Source organism: Melopsittacus undulatus, chromosome 4 (assembly GCF_012275295.1).
Source record: "Melopsittacus undulatus isolate bMelUnd1 chromosome 4, bMelUnd1.mat.Z, whole genome shotgun sequence".
Taxonomy (NCBI): domain Eukaryota; kingdom Metazoa; phylum Chordata; class Aves; order Psittaciformes; family Psittaculidae; genus Melopsittacus; species Melopsittacus undulatus.
This window is the reverse complement of record NC_047530.1, coordinates 56,392,715-56,413,150: the sequence shown is the minus strand read 5'-3', so window position 1 is coordinate 56,413,150 and position 20,436 is coordinate 56,392,715. Positions and strand designations below refer to the sequence as shown.

Below are 20,436 nucleotides of genomic sequence, written 5' to 3'. Positions count from 1 at the left end.
ACGAGGCCAACAGCCCTTGTGGGGACTCGGCCGAGTGCTGGGCAGCGGCGGACAAAGCCTCCTGAGGGGCGAGAGGTGCAGTACCTCCAGCGGCCGCGGGGGCGCTGCAGAGCAGAGCCGGGCCCCGGGCGCCGAGCGCCGGCCGCCAGCCCTCCCGCACTCCGTCCCCGGCCGGCCGGCTGGCTGCGCGCACGGCGAACATGGCGGCCACGGTGGGGAGGGACACTCTACCTGAGCACTGGTCCTACGGCGTCTGCAAGGACGGGAGAGTCTTCTTCATCGAGTAAGGGGGACGGGGGTGGGTGGCCCTGCTCCCGACGCTGCCCGCTCGCCTTTCTCCCTGCCCCACAGTCACTAACAGGTGCATGTTGTCCGCTTCTCCCTCCCAGCGACCTGACCCGCACCACCACTTGGCTGCACCCTCGCAGCGGGGAGCCCGTCAACTCCGGCCATATGATCCGCTCAGGTGGGTGCCGGGGGGTGGCGGGAGGGCTGCACCACTCACGGCTGCTCCGCTCGCCGTCCTCACCTCCGTCCCCGCCGTCGGTGAGGCACTTCGGGGCCGCAAGCGGAGTTCTGACCCGTCCTTCCCCGTTTTCTGTCTCCCCGCTGCCCTGCAGACCTGCCCCGCGGATGGGAGGAGGGCTTCTCGGAGGAGGGCGCCAGCTACTTCATCGAGTGAGTACTGCCCTGCCCTGGCCTCCGGCGGTCGGTGGTGGTGGGCGATGGCGGCCCCGGCCCGCCTGCGGGGACGCCTCAAGCGCTGCGCCGCTTCCGTTCCCCCTTGTGCCCCCCGACCCGGCACGTCCGCAGGTTGCATTAATGATCGACGCGAGGGACAGGACATCGCAGTGGGTGCGAGGGCTCGGCGGCGGATGGGGAAAGTTGGCTGCGGAGAGCGGAGGGATGTGTGCATCCTCTGGCTGCTCTCGCTGTGGGTAGCAACAGGTTTCCCTGGAGGCGGCTCTTCGGTTTTTCTGCTTTGGTTTATCCGCCCCCTTGTTCCCCCCTTCTCTCTTCCTGGTGTTTAAAGTGCGGTTTGTGGCAGATGGAGCCACGCGTTGCTGTGCGCGGGTCGTGGTTAAAGGTGGATGGTTGGGTTTGGGATTTATTTTCAGTGGCTGTGGGTGCAGCACTGCGAAGTTTTGCAAGCGAAAGGCTTTTTTAGTGTTTCTGAACAGAGACACGGCTGAACACATGGGGCGGACTTGCCTGAGCTGGTGGTGGCCACCGCATCTTTCATGTAGCATATCTTATTCAGAGAGCAGTTAAAAACTTGAGATGTTCTGCCTGTTTAAGGCTCTTTTATTCTACGAGATGCAAGCAAGTTGCAGTAAAATAGGATAATTGAAAGAACTTCTTTCAAACATTACATATAAAAGGCTTTTACGGATGTGAGCACTGATGTAGCAGTAGAGGTTTAATCTGAAATCTGAATGCATGGCAAGTTCAATGAAACTGACAGAAAAGGACTGGGAAACAGTCTATCTTATTGCTTCAGAGCAGAATCGGAGCAGTTAACCCAGGTGTAGTCCGCTATAACTGCTGACAGCTGGCTTGCAGATGTCTGCTTTCGAAATGCCTGCAGAGCGTACTCCAAAACGTTTGATGAACTTGAGGTTTTTAGTAAAGATCAAACTTCAAAACCATACTGGACTAGGTGAAGGAAAACATCATTAATAAATATTAATATCATTAATAAATATTAAATAAAATTTCCCACAATTCCAGAATGTTGGTTTTGTTTTCCCTATGAAGGACAAAAATGGTAGTCCCTCTTTGGCAGAGCTAGAAAATTCCTTACAGTGCTGGTCTGGGCAGTTAGTTTAGCCCTCAGTTTGTGAATAGAAGATAACAGCAAGGCATTGGAGAGCAGTTGAATACCGCTTATAGCATCCACTCTTTTACTGTGGCCAGCCTGTTGAAAGAAAGGAATAGAATGTTCTTCTGGTTCCATAGGTGGCCAGTGGAAATCTCTATAAAGATAACTGTATGTGTTTGTAAATGTTGTGTAAACAGATCCTTTACACAGGTATAGCAACACAAACTTCTTCATGGGAATACATCTATGTGATTTTCTGTCCTTTCCAGAAGCTTACTAGTGCAATTTTAGAACAGCTTAGATGCCTTTTCCCAGCTGCTCTATTTGGAAGACCATTCTTGTGCCTTGTTTGTCAGGCAATTATGAAACTTTAAATTTCTAATTGTTAAATTATAGTTGTGTGCAGCGCATTGTCAGAACTTGTGCTAATAGCATTCTTTAGCTTGGGCTGAGATTGCTGCAGGAAAGGCAATAAAGAATGGAGAGTGTATTTTATCGCGTAATTGGATAAACTTGACAATCTTTAGCCAAGCAAAGTTCTGTGAGAAGTAGCATTTTTTTTTTCATAAATCTGTTCATCTGTGCTACTTCAGACCAGAGATTTACCTGATACAGCATCCTATTCAGCAGTAGTACTTATCCCAGAGCACTGCTCTAACCTCTCTATTTTCAGCTCAGAGGCTTTCTGAGCCTAGTGGAGTTTCTCAGTTTTATTTCCATGAACATATTGAGCTATCCTTGTGCTCATGTAAACATCAGCATCCTTAGATGAGGCTTTCTGTACCTCACTGCTCTGTTCCTTTCTCCTATGTTGTTTCCACGTGATGAGTTCTCAGCTTACAGAAGAAGTTACTGGTCCTTAAATGCATGATTTCACATGTTGTACTATTCAGTTTTCTGGCATTCCAGCTCACAAACCCATGAGCTCTCCCGTGTAACTACCCAGTCCTCCTTATACTGGTGGTAATTTTCAGTCTGGTGTCATTCACAGAAATTCCATGAGCATATTGTCACTCCAGGGCTGCTAATTTATTGAAGTGTCAGGAGGAATGCTAGAGATAACCTCTCTCTCTTGTGATAATTTCCACTATTAATACAACCTATTGTAGTTTTTCCTCTTTGGTCAATTTCTTTATGAATCTTATAAGTCATATTTCTATTTTAAGTATTATTATTTCTTTAATGAAACTATTTCAATTTTAAATAATTTCATGTGGGACACAGTATCAGACATTGTATATAGGCTAACTCCACTTATGTAAGTGATTTCTGGTACAACAGTAATCAAAACATTATCTGTAACATTGGATGTGAGCTGTCTTTGACTGAAATTAATGAATTCTATGTCCATTTTCCATCTTTTTATTACTTCATTTGGTACTATGGACAACCTTGAAACATCACATAATAGAATAAAGCTTAATATCAAAACCAGGCACACTTTTCTTCCCTTTCCACATACTGGGATTTTGAAAATTGTTGGAACTCCACTTCTGTGGTAGAAGCTTTCCAGATTAGTGAGCTCTGGTTTATAATAGTTTTTGTATCTTAGTGCTGTGCTATAGGTAAGCAGCTGTGTTGTAGTTTGAGGGGGACTATTTTCCATTTGGTTATTCGCTTGAGCTGTTTGTCTGAAATCACATCTTTTAGTTTTGCTTTGCTCAACTGAATAAGCTGTGTTCTTTGTCCAGGCCTTTAAAAAGGACCCTCTGTCTGATTATCCTGTGGTTATTCTCTACACCTCTTGCAAAGTTAAGTCATCTTTGTTGTGTATGAGTGAACAGAATCATACATTGGAGTGAGCTGTTGTGAGACTCTTAAGCAACAAAAGTGCTTTTTTGGCTCTAAAAATTTCTCAGTTTTCTACATTTTAGGTTGTTTGCCTATTTGGGGAAGACACCCACACTGACAGCACATGTGAATGCTGTCAGTTTACTGACAGATCTTTCTGACATCTTTCTTTTCCTTTTCTGCTTTAACTTTAAGATTGTAATTTATATTAAGAAGCCATTTATGAAGCTACATTCTAGTTCTTTCCATATATGTACATGCATGTCTTTCTGACTGATCTTCTCTGTTCTTCTTATTCTTCAAGTTTTCTTGATAGTGGCAAACTCTATTAGTGCAGTGCTTCCTTTTATCCTAAAATCACTAAATAAAACATTAAATAAATAATATATAAACTTATTTTTCTGGATCTCCATTTAGTAGTTTTGGTAAAGTTTCTATGTCTAGAAATATGGGTGTTGTGTTTTCTGATTTTGAGTGCCAGGGAGAGCTTATGTTACTCTTTTCCATCTCATTTGTTTGTTTGCTGATGTTTTTAAAGGATGTTGCATTTGTTGGGCAACAGCTTTATGTTACCAGTCACTGTAGAAAGGTTATTGCTGAGTGTATGTGGAATTGAATGAGAAACTGACAATGATTGGTCTGGTTTGTTTCTGGTAGTTGTGTTGCTGATGTGAAGTGGTAAGTGATTGGCAGACTCTTTCTGGGGAAGAAGATGTGACACGCAAGAAAAATAGTGACTGATGGAAAAACAGTGCATGTATGCATTATAATGCAGGCTTTTATTTCCTTTTGCTTTTTATTTTTTTCTGATCATTCAGAAGACATGGGGAAAGCTTTGGAAGTCTGGAATTGTTCTTTTGTTACCTTCTTACACCTTTGAAAGCTTGAGATGAGTATTGATGTCAAAGGAGCCATTATTCCAGTATTAGATACCTGACTGGCTTATATTAAAGTATGTTAAAAAAGTGTACTGCTACTAGAGAAGTTGTTTTAGGATGCTGCAATAATACTGCACATCTCAAAGGTAACACTGCATTCAAATTTTAGCCTAAAATAAAGAACAAGAAAGCAGAAATTAGCATTTAAATATCCGAAGTTAACCCATTATTTATTTATGAAGTTGTTTTTTTTTGGTCCAACTTAGCCTCTTCCTTAGTTGGCCGTGGATGACCAACAATAGGACTTTTTATAAAATCACCATTATTCATGCAATAGTCTGTAGCTCTTTGCAACTGTTATTCTTTAATTCTTTTATTAGATTTTACTGTGCTTAGAAAATACAAGTGGTATGTGTTTCAAGTAATGGGAAGTAGTAAAAGAGCAAAGAACACCTGAACTGAGATCTGCCTTTGTAACTGTTTCTGCCATGCCAAATGCCTATGTTCAGTACCAAGTCACTAAAAACTATACAAGGGCTCTGATTACCCTGTGTGGGCTATAGATGATACCCAACTGATGATTATTTAATCACAGAAGCCCAAAGGGAAAGAGGCTATCTGGATTATTGAGTTCAGTCCTTCTGATTATCTAAGAAGATTGTTTTAGAATCTTATTTATAAATTAAATCAACAGGTTTCTTCTGCCCTGCAGAAATTCCTGTTGTCCCCACTCCTAGTTGGATATTGAGGACTGTTTCTTTTTTGTGGCTGCTTAGGTGGGTTAAAGCACTGCTTACTGTATTACCTACATATGTGTTTCATGGCCTGTTGTAAACATGTTCAGGCTGGAGAAGAGAAGGCTGCGTGGAGACCTCGTAGCAGCCTTCCAGTATCTGAAGGGGGCCTACAGGGATGCTGGGGAGGGACTATTCATTAGGGACTGTAGTGATAGGACAAGGGGTAATGGGTTAAAACTTAAACAGCAGAGGTTTAGACTGGATCTAAGGAAGAAATTCTTTACTGTTAGGGTGGTGAGATACTGGAATGGGTTGGCCAGGGAGGTAGTGAATGCTCCATCCCTGGCAGTGTTCAAGACCAGGCTGAATGAAGCCTTGGGTTGCATGATTTAGTGTGAGGTGTCCCTGCCCATGGCAGGGGGTTTGGAACTTGATGATCTTAAGGTCCTTTCCAACCCTAACTATTCTATGATTCTATAAATTATGTTTTAGTTTTTTTCTTGCTCTGTTTTCCATGATGGTTATCACTGTACAAGCAGAAGCTACTGGAACACTTAACTGCTGTAAGGAGTAGTGATGTCCTTCATCATGAGATCTTCAATATAGGTTATGTCCTTTGTGGTTCCTGAACCCATGTTTAGATAAAGGGTCTCTATTAGTGTTTAAGTATATGAACCAATACGAAATCCACCTGTGAGGGACTGGCCTGTGAGGTACTTCACTTTGATGTTGATGTGTATAACTAGTTTGAGCTGTGTGGAGCTCCTGAGGTGGAATAAAAATTATGTAGTTGGAACCACATGAGAACTTCACTAACCAAGAAGTGAAGACATTTACATCATCACTAGCAAATTTGAGGACAGTCTCTGGCAAAATGAAAGGACTTTGTGTGTTGCAAAATGTCATGGAGAAACTTCCAGGGAAAGAAGCCTGGACTAGTTCCACAGCAATGGGTAAAGCTCTAGTTTGGGTAAATTTCATGGGCACCATCTGCAGCAATCCGTAGGTTATGACTGGTTACTAGAATTCAATCAGAAGTTGCCCTTGAGGGGATTAGACTTCAGAGAGATAATTTGTACTGATGGAAAAGCAGATATGAAATTGAGAAGTGGAAGAAAAATGCCAGAACTGGCTTTTGTGTTGAAATAGGAGGGTAGGGAAGCTGTCCCATCCTGCAGTTCTGCAGAAGCGATGGATGGTCTTGAGCGGCCTCTACTGGTTCACGGGCATTAAATGAGGCAGCCAGAGAAAAGCTCCCACGATGCAGGTGAATGTGTTGGTGCTTATTGTTATTATTTTTTAATTTCTCATAAGACAGTGTTCCATTTGGGCAATGGGAGAAAAAAAGAACTATATACAGTAACAGTAAATAGTATTGATTGTATGAATTTCTCTATATCTCTTTTCTTGTCCTTTATTCTCTGGTTCTGGGCTTGATCAGATATCGTGTTTGATAAACTGTGTTCTCCTGGGTAGTGCACAGAACTGAGCTGGGGATATTGGACCTGCTGGGTGAATAGAACAGCTCTGTTTCATTCAAGTGGTGTAAACAATTAAATGTCCTTTTTCAGTGACAGTTAGAATGAGAGATTACTCAGTAAAGAGTGAAATAAATGCTGATAAATTTGTACTCATGCAGAGACTGCTGATGTGTGCAGACAGCAAAAGAAGTACTTTGTAGTTTAGCTCCCAGAATGTGGGAAAAGGGTATATTTATGCTGCTGGAATTTCAGAGCGCCCTCTGGAAAACCAAGGTTGGAACTGTGCATAAGGAAAATGCCATGCACGGTTTGATTCAGTGATGTATATGAATGAAGAGGAATACTGTGTGCGTTCCTTGTGGGGGGGAGGATTGTATAAGGGTAGGTGCTGGGTTTTGTTTGTTTTTAAGGAAAGGCTGCAGCAAAGAAGTACTTAGCTCGGTTTGTGAATCCTTGTTTGCCTTCCAAAATCTGCATGTTGGAAAGCTGAATTTTGACTACCTGTATGCCAGCAAGGATAGCGTACACTTAAAGCATAATTCCCATTAGCTTGAGATGTTTTTTTGAATGTTGAGCCCTTCTGAAAATCAAAGTTGGCTGGGAAACAGAGGAACATTCTTTTGTTCTGGTTGAGGTTATACGGCTTGCTTGTATTGTAGCTCAGAAATAAGGGTATGAACTGGTTCTTCAGAGCTGTCAGCATCCATATTTTGTTCAGTATGCATTGTAGGTTCTTTAACATGAATCTATCTGTCATTCATTCAGCCTCTTTGCCGAAGTAGTGTCAGCTTCTGCTTTCATTGAAGCTTTGCAGAGGTGAACATGAGCATATGTTTTAGGAAGCTGCATCTTGCAGTGAGGGTTTTACTATTTCTGAAAGTGTGTGTAAAATGTAGAGATTAAAAATAAATACAGTTGTACTGAGTAGGTATTACTATAATCTTAACAATAGTTTTAATAATATTGTGTTACATTTCAGACTGCTTTTAGAAGTGTGCAATAGTCTACTGCATCAGATGAGGAAATAATCTATTTGACACTTTTAATTTTGTTTTCACTTTTTACCCATTATCTACCAGAATAGAGGGAATCTCAAATATTTGGGATAGCAGAATCTTGATACTAATATTACATATTTTGTTGAATACTAGTGCTTCTTCAGTATATCAGTAGCTGTTAAACACTCTAGCAACTGGACCTAGCTAAAAGGATTATCTGTCTGCAGAATATATCATGCAAGATGTTTTTGTATTTTCTAATGAAGGAAACAAGAAAGTACCTTTTCCAAGCAAGTGTGGCAAGACTGAACAGTCTTAGCAAGTGCTTTAGTGAGAGAGAAGCGCATGCTGTGAAGTACATGGATGAGTTTTGTTGTTGTTGTTTTTGTCCTCCCAGGTTCTATGCCCTGCATTTTCGCATGATCCTGTTTGCTGCAGAGGGGTTATACTAAAATGAGGGGTTTTTTTACCTTGCAACCAATCAAAGTTTGCCATCATCTCAAACATTTACATTTAATTGGTATAGATCAAGTGCACTGCTTCACTATTGTACTGCTGTATCCCTGCAAAGGCTAGCTTGAATAATTGGTGTCACATTTACTTAATATCACATCCAATTCTATCCACTATGACTGTACTTTCTAATTTACTGTTAGATCTAATTTTTTTTGGTCTTTGCCTTCCAGATATGCTTTTTAAAAAAAAAATGGTTTGGTTTGTGGTGTTTATTTATTTATTTTTGACTTTCTCTTGGATAACAGTAAAGTATGGGGCTACAACCTCATTTTATTTCTAATTTGTCTTTTCCTGCAACATTATTAGGCAGTTTTATGAAGTCTGCTTTGAGATACTGTCCCTAGAAACAGAACTTTTAATTTAAAAGCAGATTTATAATTGAAGATGTTAAAATCTAAGAAGAATCTGGTAACATGCCCAACCCTTTTTTTTTATTGCTTGCCATGTAGTATTTGGCAGGAACGTCACGGACTTGTCTAGACAGGTATAAAAGCTTGTTACCAATATGTAGTAGGTATGTGCTTTTCTGCCTGAAGTTTTCTGTTTAAACCCTTGTTTTCCTTATTGCTTATCTGTATCTTTAAAGGTTTTATCTTTACTTTGATAGAAAACACAAACAAAACCACCAAAGCTTCTGGAATGAGATTTGGATGCACTGCTGAAATGAAGCATTTGAGTACTACTGGATTTTATTTACAATTCTTTGATAAATGAGGACTTTTATTATATTTTATTTACTTCATAGGGGCCAAATATCCTGAGCTAAGAGCAGAGTACTGAGCATTTTGAAAATACATGTTGATTCTGCAACCTGCAGGTGATTTTTTTGTTTAGAAGCTGTGCATATAGATTGTGATTGTCAAGTATGACTAAGCAGAAGAGCTGCTGCTAATTTTCTACTTTATTTAATCTGAAAAAATGTAGTTACTGGCTTTTTGCAAACTGCAATTTTTTCAAAATGTCATAGTTTCACAGTCATCATCCAACAGGAAAGATGCTTGAGTAGCAGCTTTCATTGAATTTTGTGTTTACTCAGTTCTTTACTATTTACAGTTACTCCTCTATCCTTTTACCAGGCAGAAGAAAGACTCATTTTGATTAACATAGGATATCAATATTAATGTTATAGAGAGAAATGAAAAACTAGAATTACTTTGTTTATGAAGCAGTATAAATCAGAGTGCAAAAGGCAAATGTAATTTTTTTAAGTGTCTTTTTAGGCTAATTTTTAGGTGTTTTATGTGTGTGCTCTGCACATTAACCTTTAGGGCTTCAGTTCAATGCCTACTTTGGATCAAAGGAAAAGAAATAAGGCTTATACTAATACCTCAACTAATATATCTCTTAGATCTGTTTCAGCAAAATGTTTAAACACATCTGCAGACAGAACTATGTTAATAAGTGTGATTCACTGGATGTGATTTTCACTGATTGGTCAAGCAGCATTAGTAATATTTTCTTTATATTTTTCTTAAGATCAGGAGTTATAACATTAGCTGTTTGCATGGTGAGATAAGACTGACAAAATCTAGATGCAGGAAGTTGTTCCATGGAAGTCACGGTGGTTCCAAACCATGTCCAATTGCCTGGGATAACTTAAAATTGAATTAACAAAAATTAGCTGCAAAATGGTGAAAATTCTTTTTCTTAAAGGACAGTTATCACACACTTTATATTTATTGTTATCACCTCATGATCCTTTTATTATCCTTTTTATTTAAAGCGAGCACTTTGCAAACATGCCATTTTTTAATGTAAAGTTGTTGCTTGCTTTCCAGTTAAGACAATGTTATTGTCAAGTGGCTTGAGTAAGTATTTTTATTTCCTTCCTTGCAAATCATAGGTTGACGCTGTTCTTTAAATGCTACTTTTGTGCTTTGTTAGTGCAGCCATTTATTCCTTAAACACTGTGCATAATATTACCCCCAGTATTGAATTTTTAAATAGCCTGACCTCTTTGCTTTTGCTTTTCCAGTTAGCTATGTAGTGAGTTGCAGTTTGAGCTCATTGATATTTAAAAGAAGAATAAAAATCAATGACTTATTTTTACTTGCCTCATGGGAAATCATTATATGAAATTCTTTTAATAAACAGATGACAGGTATCAAGTTAGGCTTTGATATGCTACTCTAAGAATGTATTTAGTCCTTTCAGTTGAAATATTAAGTGATACATCTTTGCTTCATCATGGTGTTAGAATCAGTGTAATAGATAGACTTCAGTGTCACTGGACTTTTTTTCTTCTCTTAACGCTGACTTGTTTGGGAAGGTGGACAGTCTCCAGATGAAGTCTTGAGAGTTGCATTTCCATGCCTTTGGAGACTTGAATTGTCTAAGGAAATATTGGAATAAGAGAATGGAGGAAGGATAATTGAAATTACTGAGGTCTATGACTGTGTTCTCTGACACAAAAGTAAACCAGCATTTGCTTTTATGACTTTCAGTCAGAAAAAGTGTTGGTGTTAGATACTATGGGTTGTTTCAAGTTTATGGGGGAGTTACAATAGCCCCTTCCCCTATGTTCTCCTTCCACAGCTTTTGCTGCGTGAGTACTACTTATAAGGAAGTTCATGGTGTTTTCATTTTTCAATTGACCAGGTGCAACAGTCAGGTATTGTGCCTGAAATCCTTGTCATTTCACTGGTTTAAACATATGGTTCTGGTAGCATAGAGTAACTGGGTAGTGAGGTACCTGGAAAACTGCAGAGAGGAGCAGGTAGGGCTCAAGTTAGTGATGGAGCTATATGTATCAGCCACTGCTGGGGAGAATTAATCCTTGAGTGAGTGGTGGACAGGATGTAAAATTTAGTAATGTTGAAGGGTTGGAAAGCATTGGCTTAAACTAGCTGCAAATAAACTATTAAATGGTATTTATAACTAAGGTGGGTTAAATACAGAAACCAAGGAGGAAAATCGAAGTTTCTGTGTATGGATAAAGTGACTTTCCCTCATCAGAAAAGTAGGGGAGCTACAGGAGCCCAATTTTTTACAGCTCATCTTCCTCCATAGGCCTAATAGAGGAGCTACAATTAGCAATTTGAGGGGTCTCTCTGGTTAACAGCGTGCTGTTCCTGTGTAACTATGGTAGGCAGACAGCAACAGCAGAAGCTGACGTGAACTGTCATTTCTGGAAGTCAGATTAAGTGTTGCCTGAAATATTGGAAAGTAGTTGTAGATTGTGTTTTGAAGTAGTGAGCAGTGTGCCTACAAGAATTATTGATGTACAGAACGGAATTTTGTTGGGGTAGGGAGGTGAGAAGAGTGTTTAGTCTGTTTTAGGGCTATTTCCTGAGTGGTTTCTGTGAATATGATGAGGTACATTGTAAACAGGCCTGCTTTTTTGTTTGTTTTTCTCTTTTTTCCTTTTTTTTTTTTTTTCCCAGATAATGGCCTGAGTGAATAATATTTGCTTCCTTTAGAAAGAAAATCTCAGATGGTTAATTTCTGGTTAATTTTTAATATCTCTGTGATCAGAAGTACAACAATAAATTATATTAATGAGATGAATAAACTGTGAGCATTCTAAAGGAGGTATTGCAGAAAGAGTCAGTTTTCCCCAGAATGTGAATGATAAATTAGCTTTTTTTCTTTTCATCTTATCTTTTAGGAATTTCATTCATGATAACAAGCGGGTTTTCTACCTGCTGTTTGGTCTGTATAAAGATTTTGGATGAAACTGAGTTAGTGAGACATGCTGAAAATGCTGTTCTTGGTGAATTTTGGCATTTGTAAAACATGTAGGTGACAATACAAAATAAATTTAACATGACTATATGTTCAAGTGATTTAATGAAGTTCTTACATATCCTGTCACAAGGTTTCCTCATTCCGCAATAGTACAAAAATCTGGGAGATTGGTGAGACCTCCGGAAATGTATTTAACATTTTACTATATTATTTTCTGTGTTTTATTCAGCTCAGCAGCTTCCATGCTAATTAACTTGACATTCCATTTATTTTGGCTACTGAAGTTTGTAGTGCATATGCAAAACTGCAGTGTCTTTTCTACCTGGAAGGTGAATAGAAATATGAAGAAAGTAGGAATTCAGAGTGCTATGGTTTGTGAAAAGTGCCCATGTGAAGAATTAGAGTGGAGAAGTAGTGTTAGGAAAGCCCCAATCTTTCCACCTGATTTGAAGGTAGTGTGCTTGTTTCTCAGTTGTTTTGTGACCTTCTTTATGTTGAGTTCTATTTAAAAAGCTACGAGAAATATATCTGGACATCCCATGTAGGGATGGATTATTGTGATAAAAATGAAACTTCCTGGAAGCTTTTAACTACTTGTGGGATAGACAAAACAATTTCTGTCTAATGGTAAAACTTAGTTTTTGTGGGGAAGTAGAGTCAGTAAAGTTGGCATTAGTTTAACTGCTTCATTATGTCTTCATAAATGAAATGCTATTTATGAGATATACTCTGCTTAACCACTGAAGAGCTTTTGCTTTTGGGTTTCTCTGAATCTTGTATATGAAATCCTTCAGTGGATATTTCATGTCACACATGTGTTTCCAGAAACCAATGTTTATTGATCTGGTTAGAGGTCACAAAGCAACTTACATTGTGGCAGGAAATATGTGGGTCCCCCTTGCATTTCACTTCTGAAGTGAGCTAAAATAAAATGTCTCTTATTTGTATGTGATAGAAATGATACTATTTTTTTGAGTTCTTCAGATAATTTTAAGTAGGAAATCTTGATTTCATTTTCTATTTTCAAGCTGTTTTTAATCTAGAACCATGTAATTTTTTTTCTTCCATTCCTAGTGGGTCATAAATTGCAAAAAGAAAAAGCAGGGTGTGTTCCTAGTATTTTTTCTTTGCTTCTGACATAGCTGTTAACTGAATTAGCTGAATAAGAAGAGGAAATATTTCCTCTGTGCCAGTCCAGAAGTTAAGGCATTAAAGAGACTATTGAAAACTGTTTAGAGGTACAAGAATTACTTTATAACAATATGTTATGGGCAAGTTAAATTAACAAGGATGATGTTAAAATGCACAGTTTGTGATACAATAGAGGAAGGGTTTGTATTGAAATAATCATAGGATCATAGAATAGTCAGGGTTGGAAAGGACCATCAAGTTCCAAACCCCTGCCATGGGCAGGGACACCTCACACTAAACCATGTCACCCAAGGCTCTGTCCAACCCGACCCTGAACACCACCAGGGATGGAGCATTCGCAGCTTCCCTGGGCAACCCATTCCAGTACCTCACCATCCTTATAATAAAGAACTTCTTCTTCATGTATGCATGTATTTTGAAAAGCTCTTGATATGGTCTCACATAAAGGTCTTGAAAGCAAGTCTTGACACTTCATCTGCTGCTAGGAAAAAAACAACCACCCCACCCCCCTCTCCCTGGAATTTTGAAGGCTGTATGTTAAAAATTGTTATTAAAAATTGTTATTAAAAATAATGTTATTGTAATTTATCTTTGTCATTCTACCTAAGATTGCTTTTATAGTGGCTTCCATTCTTTAAGAAAGATGCAGGCCTCTCATCTTGGAAGATTTGGACAGTGAAGTTATTCCCTCTACTCAATTACTTTGTATCAAAGTGCACTTATGTTAAAATACATTTGTAATGATGTAGCTAGCATCTCCTCCCCAGGCAAAAGGTTCAAGCAGGTCACATACTGTCTAGTGGAGGGTTTCTTTGTATCTCATGTTGTACTAATAAATCTTCTGAGAGGTGAACACTTGCTATCTTTGTAAAGCAACATTATAAATAATGCTACTTACTGAGATAAATAGCTTTGAGGAAATATTTCTGTAATGGGTGTTTTTCTTGATGCCAGGAAAAAACAAGTTGTAGGTCTTTCTGAAAAGCTTTGGAAAATGGTGGAGCAATTCTGTCATTAGTCTTTCCTGGAATTGGTGCTATTTCAGCTACTAAAAGGTCAGTCTGAGATTTACAGTAAGCTTCTAGCTTGCAGATATTCTGTTGTTTTTCTTCCATTTTTAAAGCATGGGCCTTTACCATTGATTGGGGTAAAGATTCTTTTCACTAACTCGATACTCAGACTAGAGTCACTCTTACAGTGAAGCTTAAATTAATTAATTTATTTTTAAGGTGGATAATCATGAGGATGGCTACTTTCTTGTCAACAGGTGTAACAGCTAGAGGAAGGACTTTGTATTTATTCCCCTCCTGTTGTGTTTCAGATTGTCCTTTAGAGTTTTCTAGTTCTCAAGTTGATACCCCCTACACCCCACCCCCCGTGTTGAAAACGGTTTCTACAGGGCATGAAAACCAGCTTTAAGTTTAGGTAATGCTTCTCTGGAAATAAACTTCTAAATGACTATAAGAAAAGCAGTTTTTAGAGATGTTCTGTGTTGGAATGCAGCTATTTGCGGGTTTGGAAAAGGGCAGACCAACCCACTCAAGTGGGCTACTGCTTAGTACATAATAATAGTAATAATGTGAAGGTTTTTTGTATAGGCTTCTCCTTAGATTGCCTGCTAAAGAAGCTCACCTTAAATGTCACAGCTGCCTTTTTGAAGTTGACTTGTATAAGGATGTCCTGTGTATTGTGTTGACTTAATCGCTCAGAGTAGCTGCAAACAGCTAAGGGGCCTACAGTAGCTGAATACTTGCCTTCTTTACACAATTGGTACTAGGGATGGTGTAGATACTATAACTGATGGGAGAAGGTTCCTAGTTTCGGGAGAATTAAGGTACTTGTGACCTGTGTAATTAATGCCATTTGTTTAAACATGCATACACTGAAGTGAAATTGTAAATGACAGACCTTCTTAGCATTCAAGTGCTCACGGGTTATGAGGAGTTATTTCCTGTAGGGGTTGGGAAATGGTGTTCTCTGCCAGAATGGGTAGGCTGGTGCTCTGGAGAGACTTGCTGAGTCAAGATGGGTGGGTACAGAGATTGAGAATTTCCTTCCAGGGTCAGAAGACAGAGAGTCTAAGAGAGCTGCAGACATCCTAAGGCATCACTGTTAGTGATCTGGGATAAGTTATGGAGAGAGGAATTTTTGTTAGTATATTCCTGAGGAAGGCTGGTTGAAGAGGAAGACTCACATGGCTGCATACTACTGACTAGAGACTTCTCTCTTGCCATCTTAGGTGTGGTTTACCTGCTATTCTAAGGTAATTAGGGAACTTGCTGTTTTCTTCCCCAGCCCATACTGCTCCTTTTATACGGGTGTGTGTGCATACATGTTTTTCTTATATTCTGCAGGCAGTGGAGGAGAGCTGCATACAGCTGTATGGATTGCAGTGTTGATAGGTTGGGATCTTGACCACATAACTGGGTTTGTAGATCTTCCTGTGGCTTTGTTGGCTTTGTTTAACTGAGTGTCTGATAGTTAATTTTCCTTTTAGGTAGCAAGACAAGGATGTGGAAATAGACACAAGCTAGGATAACTGTGGGAGGAAATGGTGATTTATTGGTTTAAAAAGGGATGAAAAGCTTGGTGTACCAAAACAATATAAAAAAACCCTGGAAGAATGCAGTTTAATGACTCCTGATTTTCTTCCCTTTGAGAATCTTTACTGGAAGTGCCACATGAGCAGAATGATAAAAAATACCTCAAATCCTACTCATCTCCCATGTTGTCATGCTGTGTTGGTAAACTCTCTCACCATAATCCTGTGTGGTTTCTGAACTGTCTGAGCAGCTTTGCAGCATGGCTAGCACGGCTTTGTCCTGAGGAATCTGCACTTACGTTCAGTGTCAGCGATGTGTGCGTTTCCATGACCATTGTGTGTAGTGCTCTATAATCTGGGGGGCCCAGACTGCTACAAAAATATGGGCTTAGTGCATTTATATGACTCCTCACAGGACGTCTTGCATCTCAGCTACATACAAGCTGAGTTCTGAGGAAAAGATCAGTGACACTTGTCAAAAAGGATTTCATTTTGTGAAGTTTGCGTCTGTGCTCTTATAGGTGAAGTAACAGTGGTTTCACTAAGGGTTGAATGACTGCTTTAAAAGACATTCTTTTTGTAACAAGTATCTCAAATATTTTCTTGGAACTTGAAAATTCAGTTGTAAACTTTGAAAATACCTTTGTATAAACCAAACATGAATGGTTCCTCTCTGAAAAGAGAAAGTTTCAGATACTCAGATGATTAAAATGTTTTGTTATTTTCTATTGTCTGTCTATTCCAAGTGGAATTTTGGGTTTATAATAGCTTGTGGGTTTTTTTCCTCGTTTTTAACTGTTGCACTGAGGTAAAAATACTGGTTGCATGTTTGCTTGTCTGACCAAAATGCGGTGGTTTGTTTTATCTCTCAGATTTAGCACGTTCAAACTTGCCTATCCCCTCCCTCTGGCCAGTGCGGCGTGTATACCCCCACCAGCTCCCTCTGAGTGCTTGTTACAAGCAAGCATCCGTGAAGTATGTATGACCCCGCTCTGGGTTGTTACACATTAACTGGCAGCTGAAATATGGTATTCCAGCGCTTCCAAACAATTGTTCCCTACTTGAACTGTGTCTTTCAAACACAAAGTAACACCTTTCACAGCCGACTGTTTTCACAGGAGCGAGACGAGGGAAACAAGCTGTTGGTGACTATCCTCATGAATAATCTGGCTGGCTGCCCAAACAGCCCGAATTGCCATTGGGTGGGAAAATGCAACCAAGAGTGATCTGTTAAAGAATGTGCTCTTAACTGTGCTGTATTGTAGACGCAAGATGTAGATGCAAGACTCCCCCCTCCCCTGCCTTAGGCATTAAGATTTTAGTGCCTTTCGATCTGCTTGCAAATGAACCACTAAATTAATGTTATTTTTGGCAGACTAAGAGTTAAAAAGCAGCAAGAATAAAACCTGTGTGAAAGATGCTGCTTTCAAATGAGGCAACTGTGGCTGCCACAGTCACTTTATTGTTAACTGAAAAGTTTGTTGTGGGCTAGCTTTGTTCCATGGGAGAATAAATCTGCTCGATAGTTGTCTATGATTGTAGTTGTCTTTTGATTTTCCTCTTATGTCCACTGGTACATTTCTGAGAATCCATGATCTATGGGGATGAGAGTGAAGCAGCCTTGCAAGTTGTCGCCTATTGTTGGAGATGTCAAAGTGCACAGATATTTCCCAGTGAAATTGTTTTTACACGTATTCTTTAATACAAGATTCAAACAGCACAGATCCCCTTTTCAGGAGTGTGCTGAAGTGACAGTGCTCTGTTCCTAGAACAGCTTTCACCAGGAATTTGATTATACTTAGATTTACGGGAGGGACCAGATGCTCTCACACTAAGACTCAAAACATGGAAAATGAAAGAACCACATAGAGAAACTTGGTTCAGGCACTAATGGAAACCCTGAACAATGCCAGCAGTTCTAGTTTAGCTTGTTACGAGCTTTCCTTTCTCATTTTAGTTTCAAAATAAGCCCTGAGTAATACAGTCTTGCCTTAAAACTTACATTGAAAAACCCGAGGGTGGGCTCTGCAGGATTCTGCTGTGCCACAAGAGGGCAGTTTTGGTGCCAGCTGTATAGCTACTAAGGAATAAATGTGCTTTAAGTGTCTCACTTTGGATGAATTAATCTTGAAAAACAGAATTGAAATGATACAGCATTTCTCCAAGCTCCTTAGTTTCATAATGAAGAAAGGTTGAGATCTTTGTTTTCGTAGTTTACATGGAATTGTTGAATGGGTTTTGTAATTGCATAAAGCCTGAGAATTCATAATAGTTGTGTTAGATTTGGTTTTAGTGTATGGTGAAGTTTATTTAAACGATCTGCGTAGTATTCATTGCAAAGAATTAAGCTGAACATTGAAGAAAATAGGATGCAAAACTGTTTTCCTTTTAGAACCAGTAACTTAATGTGGTTCAACGTGGAAGGCTGTGATTGTAGGAACAGTTTATCCTTTTGTTCTGTTTATATGAAATACAGGACTAATAAAACTAGGTGAAATGTACTGTAAATACAGCAACATAAAGTACTTTAAATAGTGCAAGATATCATCAGGCTATTTTGTGGAGTTTGCATTTTATCACTGAAGATCAGTGATACTGTAAATGGGAGAAAAAACCATGCATAGTAAATTCAACCTGCCGTTTAATTCAGATGCCCACCCTTTGTAGTGATGCAAGCCACAGTTTCAGTAAGCCCTAGAAGACTTATCTATGCCGGTTGCTTCCTCCTTGTACATGAGGATGTCTGCATGAGATTGCTTCATCACAAACGCCTGGAACATGCATGTGCCTGTAACCTGTGAGTGCATATCCTCTTAAGCAACACGGAGGCATCCTCCAGCGTGGGCTCTTCTTAGGTGAGAGGCTACATTCATGTACTTCAGTTGTTTTATCTTGATTCTGACACTTCTCATGTGATAAGGGGGCTGTTTACTCATGAAAGAGAGTTGCAGGAGCAGGATGCCAGAAGAGTTTATCCAAGTTGGAGTGTGCCTGCCTTTGAGCATTCCTCAGGAAATGTGGCTTCAAGGAACAGCATATAAACCAGATGAATTGTTCTGGCAGGTTCAGTTTGTTGTGCCAGCTCAACTAATCTTCAGGGACTTTCCAATTTCACTGAACACAAAACATAACTGTAGTAGGAATTTGTTTGTTTGTTAATTTTGTAGATTGTGGCAATTTAAGCTCATGCTCTTAGGTTGGTGGCCAAACTTGGGATGAAGACATACTAGAAAAACAACATAGAGAATTTGGAAAGATGATCCAAAAATTCTATTGCAGCAAAATTTGGTTAGGTGGTTTTAATGTAATCTATTCTCCACCAAATTCACATTTAAAATAAAAAAATAACATTTATTTAATAACCAACCTATGTATTATTAGCTTCAAAGGTAATATCAGGTCTCCTGCCTGGAAAAACTGAAGTTATGGAAATACCTTTAGCTTCATTTCTTTCAGTCACTTGGCATTTTTTTGCTGTTGTGTTAACATACTAAAATACTCCAATTCATAAACAAAATTGCACTGAAATTGTGCATTTCAAAGTCAGCAGTATGCTTTGCATCAGGAAAACAGACAACTGTGTTTTTATCATTTGGTTCTGCATCATGTCTGCATGATAATGTGAAGGATGGTAGAAGCCTTCTGAATGCTTTACGTGGAGGTGTATGGTGACACCAATAATTTTGTACATCAATTAAATAATGGAGATGCTTGTTTTTAATAACACTGTTCATTTGGATTTGGTTTGTATTGGGAAGCATTAATTCTTCTGCTGATGTAGGTTTCCATTGGGAATTTTTAAAACTATTGTATATTTTCCCTGAGATTTATGTGCTTTTGTATATGATGTGCCTGGGTTTGAGGCTGGCTTGCCAATAATCAGATTACTTCACTGCTTTTCTTTTTCCTTTAAAAGCAAATCTACCTCACTGTTTTGTTTTTTTAAAGTTTGTGCAAACACTGTTGTAACGTGTGTGCTTTGAAAGGGGAGGGAGCAAACCTGAATGGTTTTTGTTGTGTTTTATCTGCAGGCTCCTTCATTTGAGGTTGTTAAAGAATTCTAATCTTTTTGCAATAAGAAGGTGCAAGTGCTGGTAACTCCTGTTGTTTACCCTTAAGGAAGAGGGTTTCAGTTGTTAGAGTTTATTAACACTAGGATGGCAATTAAGAGCATTTTATTGATGTTTATTTTTAAACCTTTCTAGCTTGTTTTTGCATAGAAATGCAAAAATAGCTAGTTCCAAACTGAAGCTGGTTTTTTTTTTTTTCACAATGTTAGGGGCAACAATCAAAAATGTAGAAAATTGCTGGGTTTTGGGGTTATACCTGCTTGTAGATTGATTCTGTTAAATGAATAAAGGCCAAATATCTGCAGTCTTTGGCTAGCCCTTCTTGAATTTGTAAGGCATGTTCATATAAAAAGTACTGTCATAGTTGGCACCAAGTAAATATTGCTTTGGAAGACTTAATTGAGGTTTGGATTGGATTACTCATGGAATCTCTGTTGTTTTCCTCTGTAAATTCTGCTATAAATTGGTGTTGAACTGCAGGGGAAGCTGGTAGAAATCCAAAGGTATACACCTCTGCAAGAGACATACTTGCCTGCAGATACATACATGACTTGGAACTCATATTGCCAGTAGAGCACTTCTGAAAAACCCTTCTGCCCTAAATCTAGTCTAGGAAGCATGACAGGTTTTGCTAGCTGTATTTAAAAACAAACATACCCTCCCTCTTCCCACACACGCACGTGTAGAAATGACAGAACTTAACATTTGCATCAGGGTAGAGCTATGGAAGTTGTCTCCATACACAGGAAAACCCATGCAGGT

General features: G+C 39.2%; 1 protein-coding gene across 2 annotated transcripts in view; it reads left to right on the top strand.

Moving 5' to 3' along the window:
* Window positions 1-200: 200 nt before the first annotated feature.
* Window positions 201-20,436, top strand: part of PLEKHA7 (pleckstrin homology domain containing A7) — a 155,977-nt gene continuing 135,741 nt past the window's right edge. Inside the window, exons 1-3 of one of the 2 annotated variants that reach the window (XM_005153271.3) lie at window positions 201-283; window positions 390-466; window positions 621-678. In XM_005153271.3, coding sequence (XP_005153328.2) covers window positions 201-283; window positions 390-466; window positions 621-678 — 218 coding nt within the window. Of the gene's footprint in view, window positions 284-389; window positions 467-620; window positions 679-20,436 lie in introns of those variants that run through there. The other variant, XM_034062022.1, reaches the window with a different exon arrangement.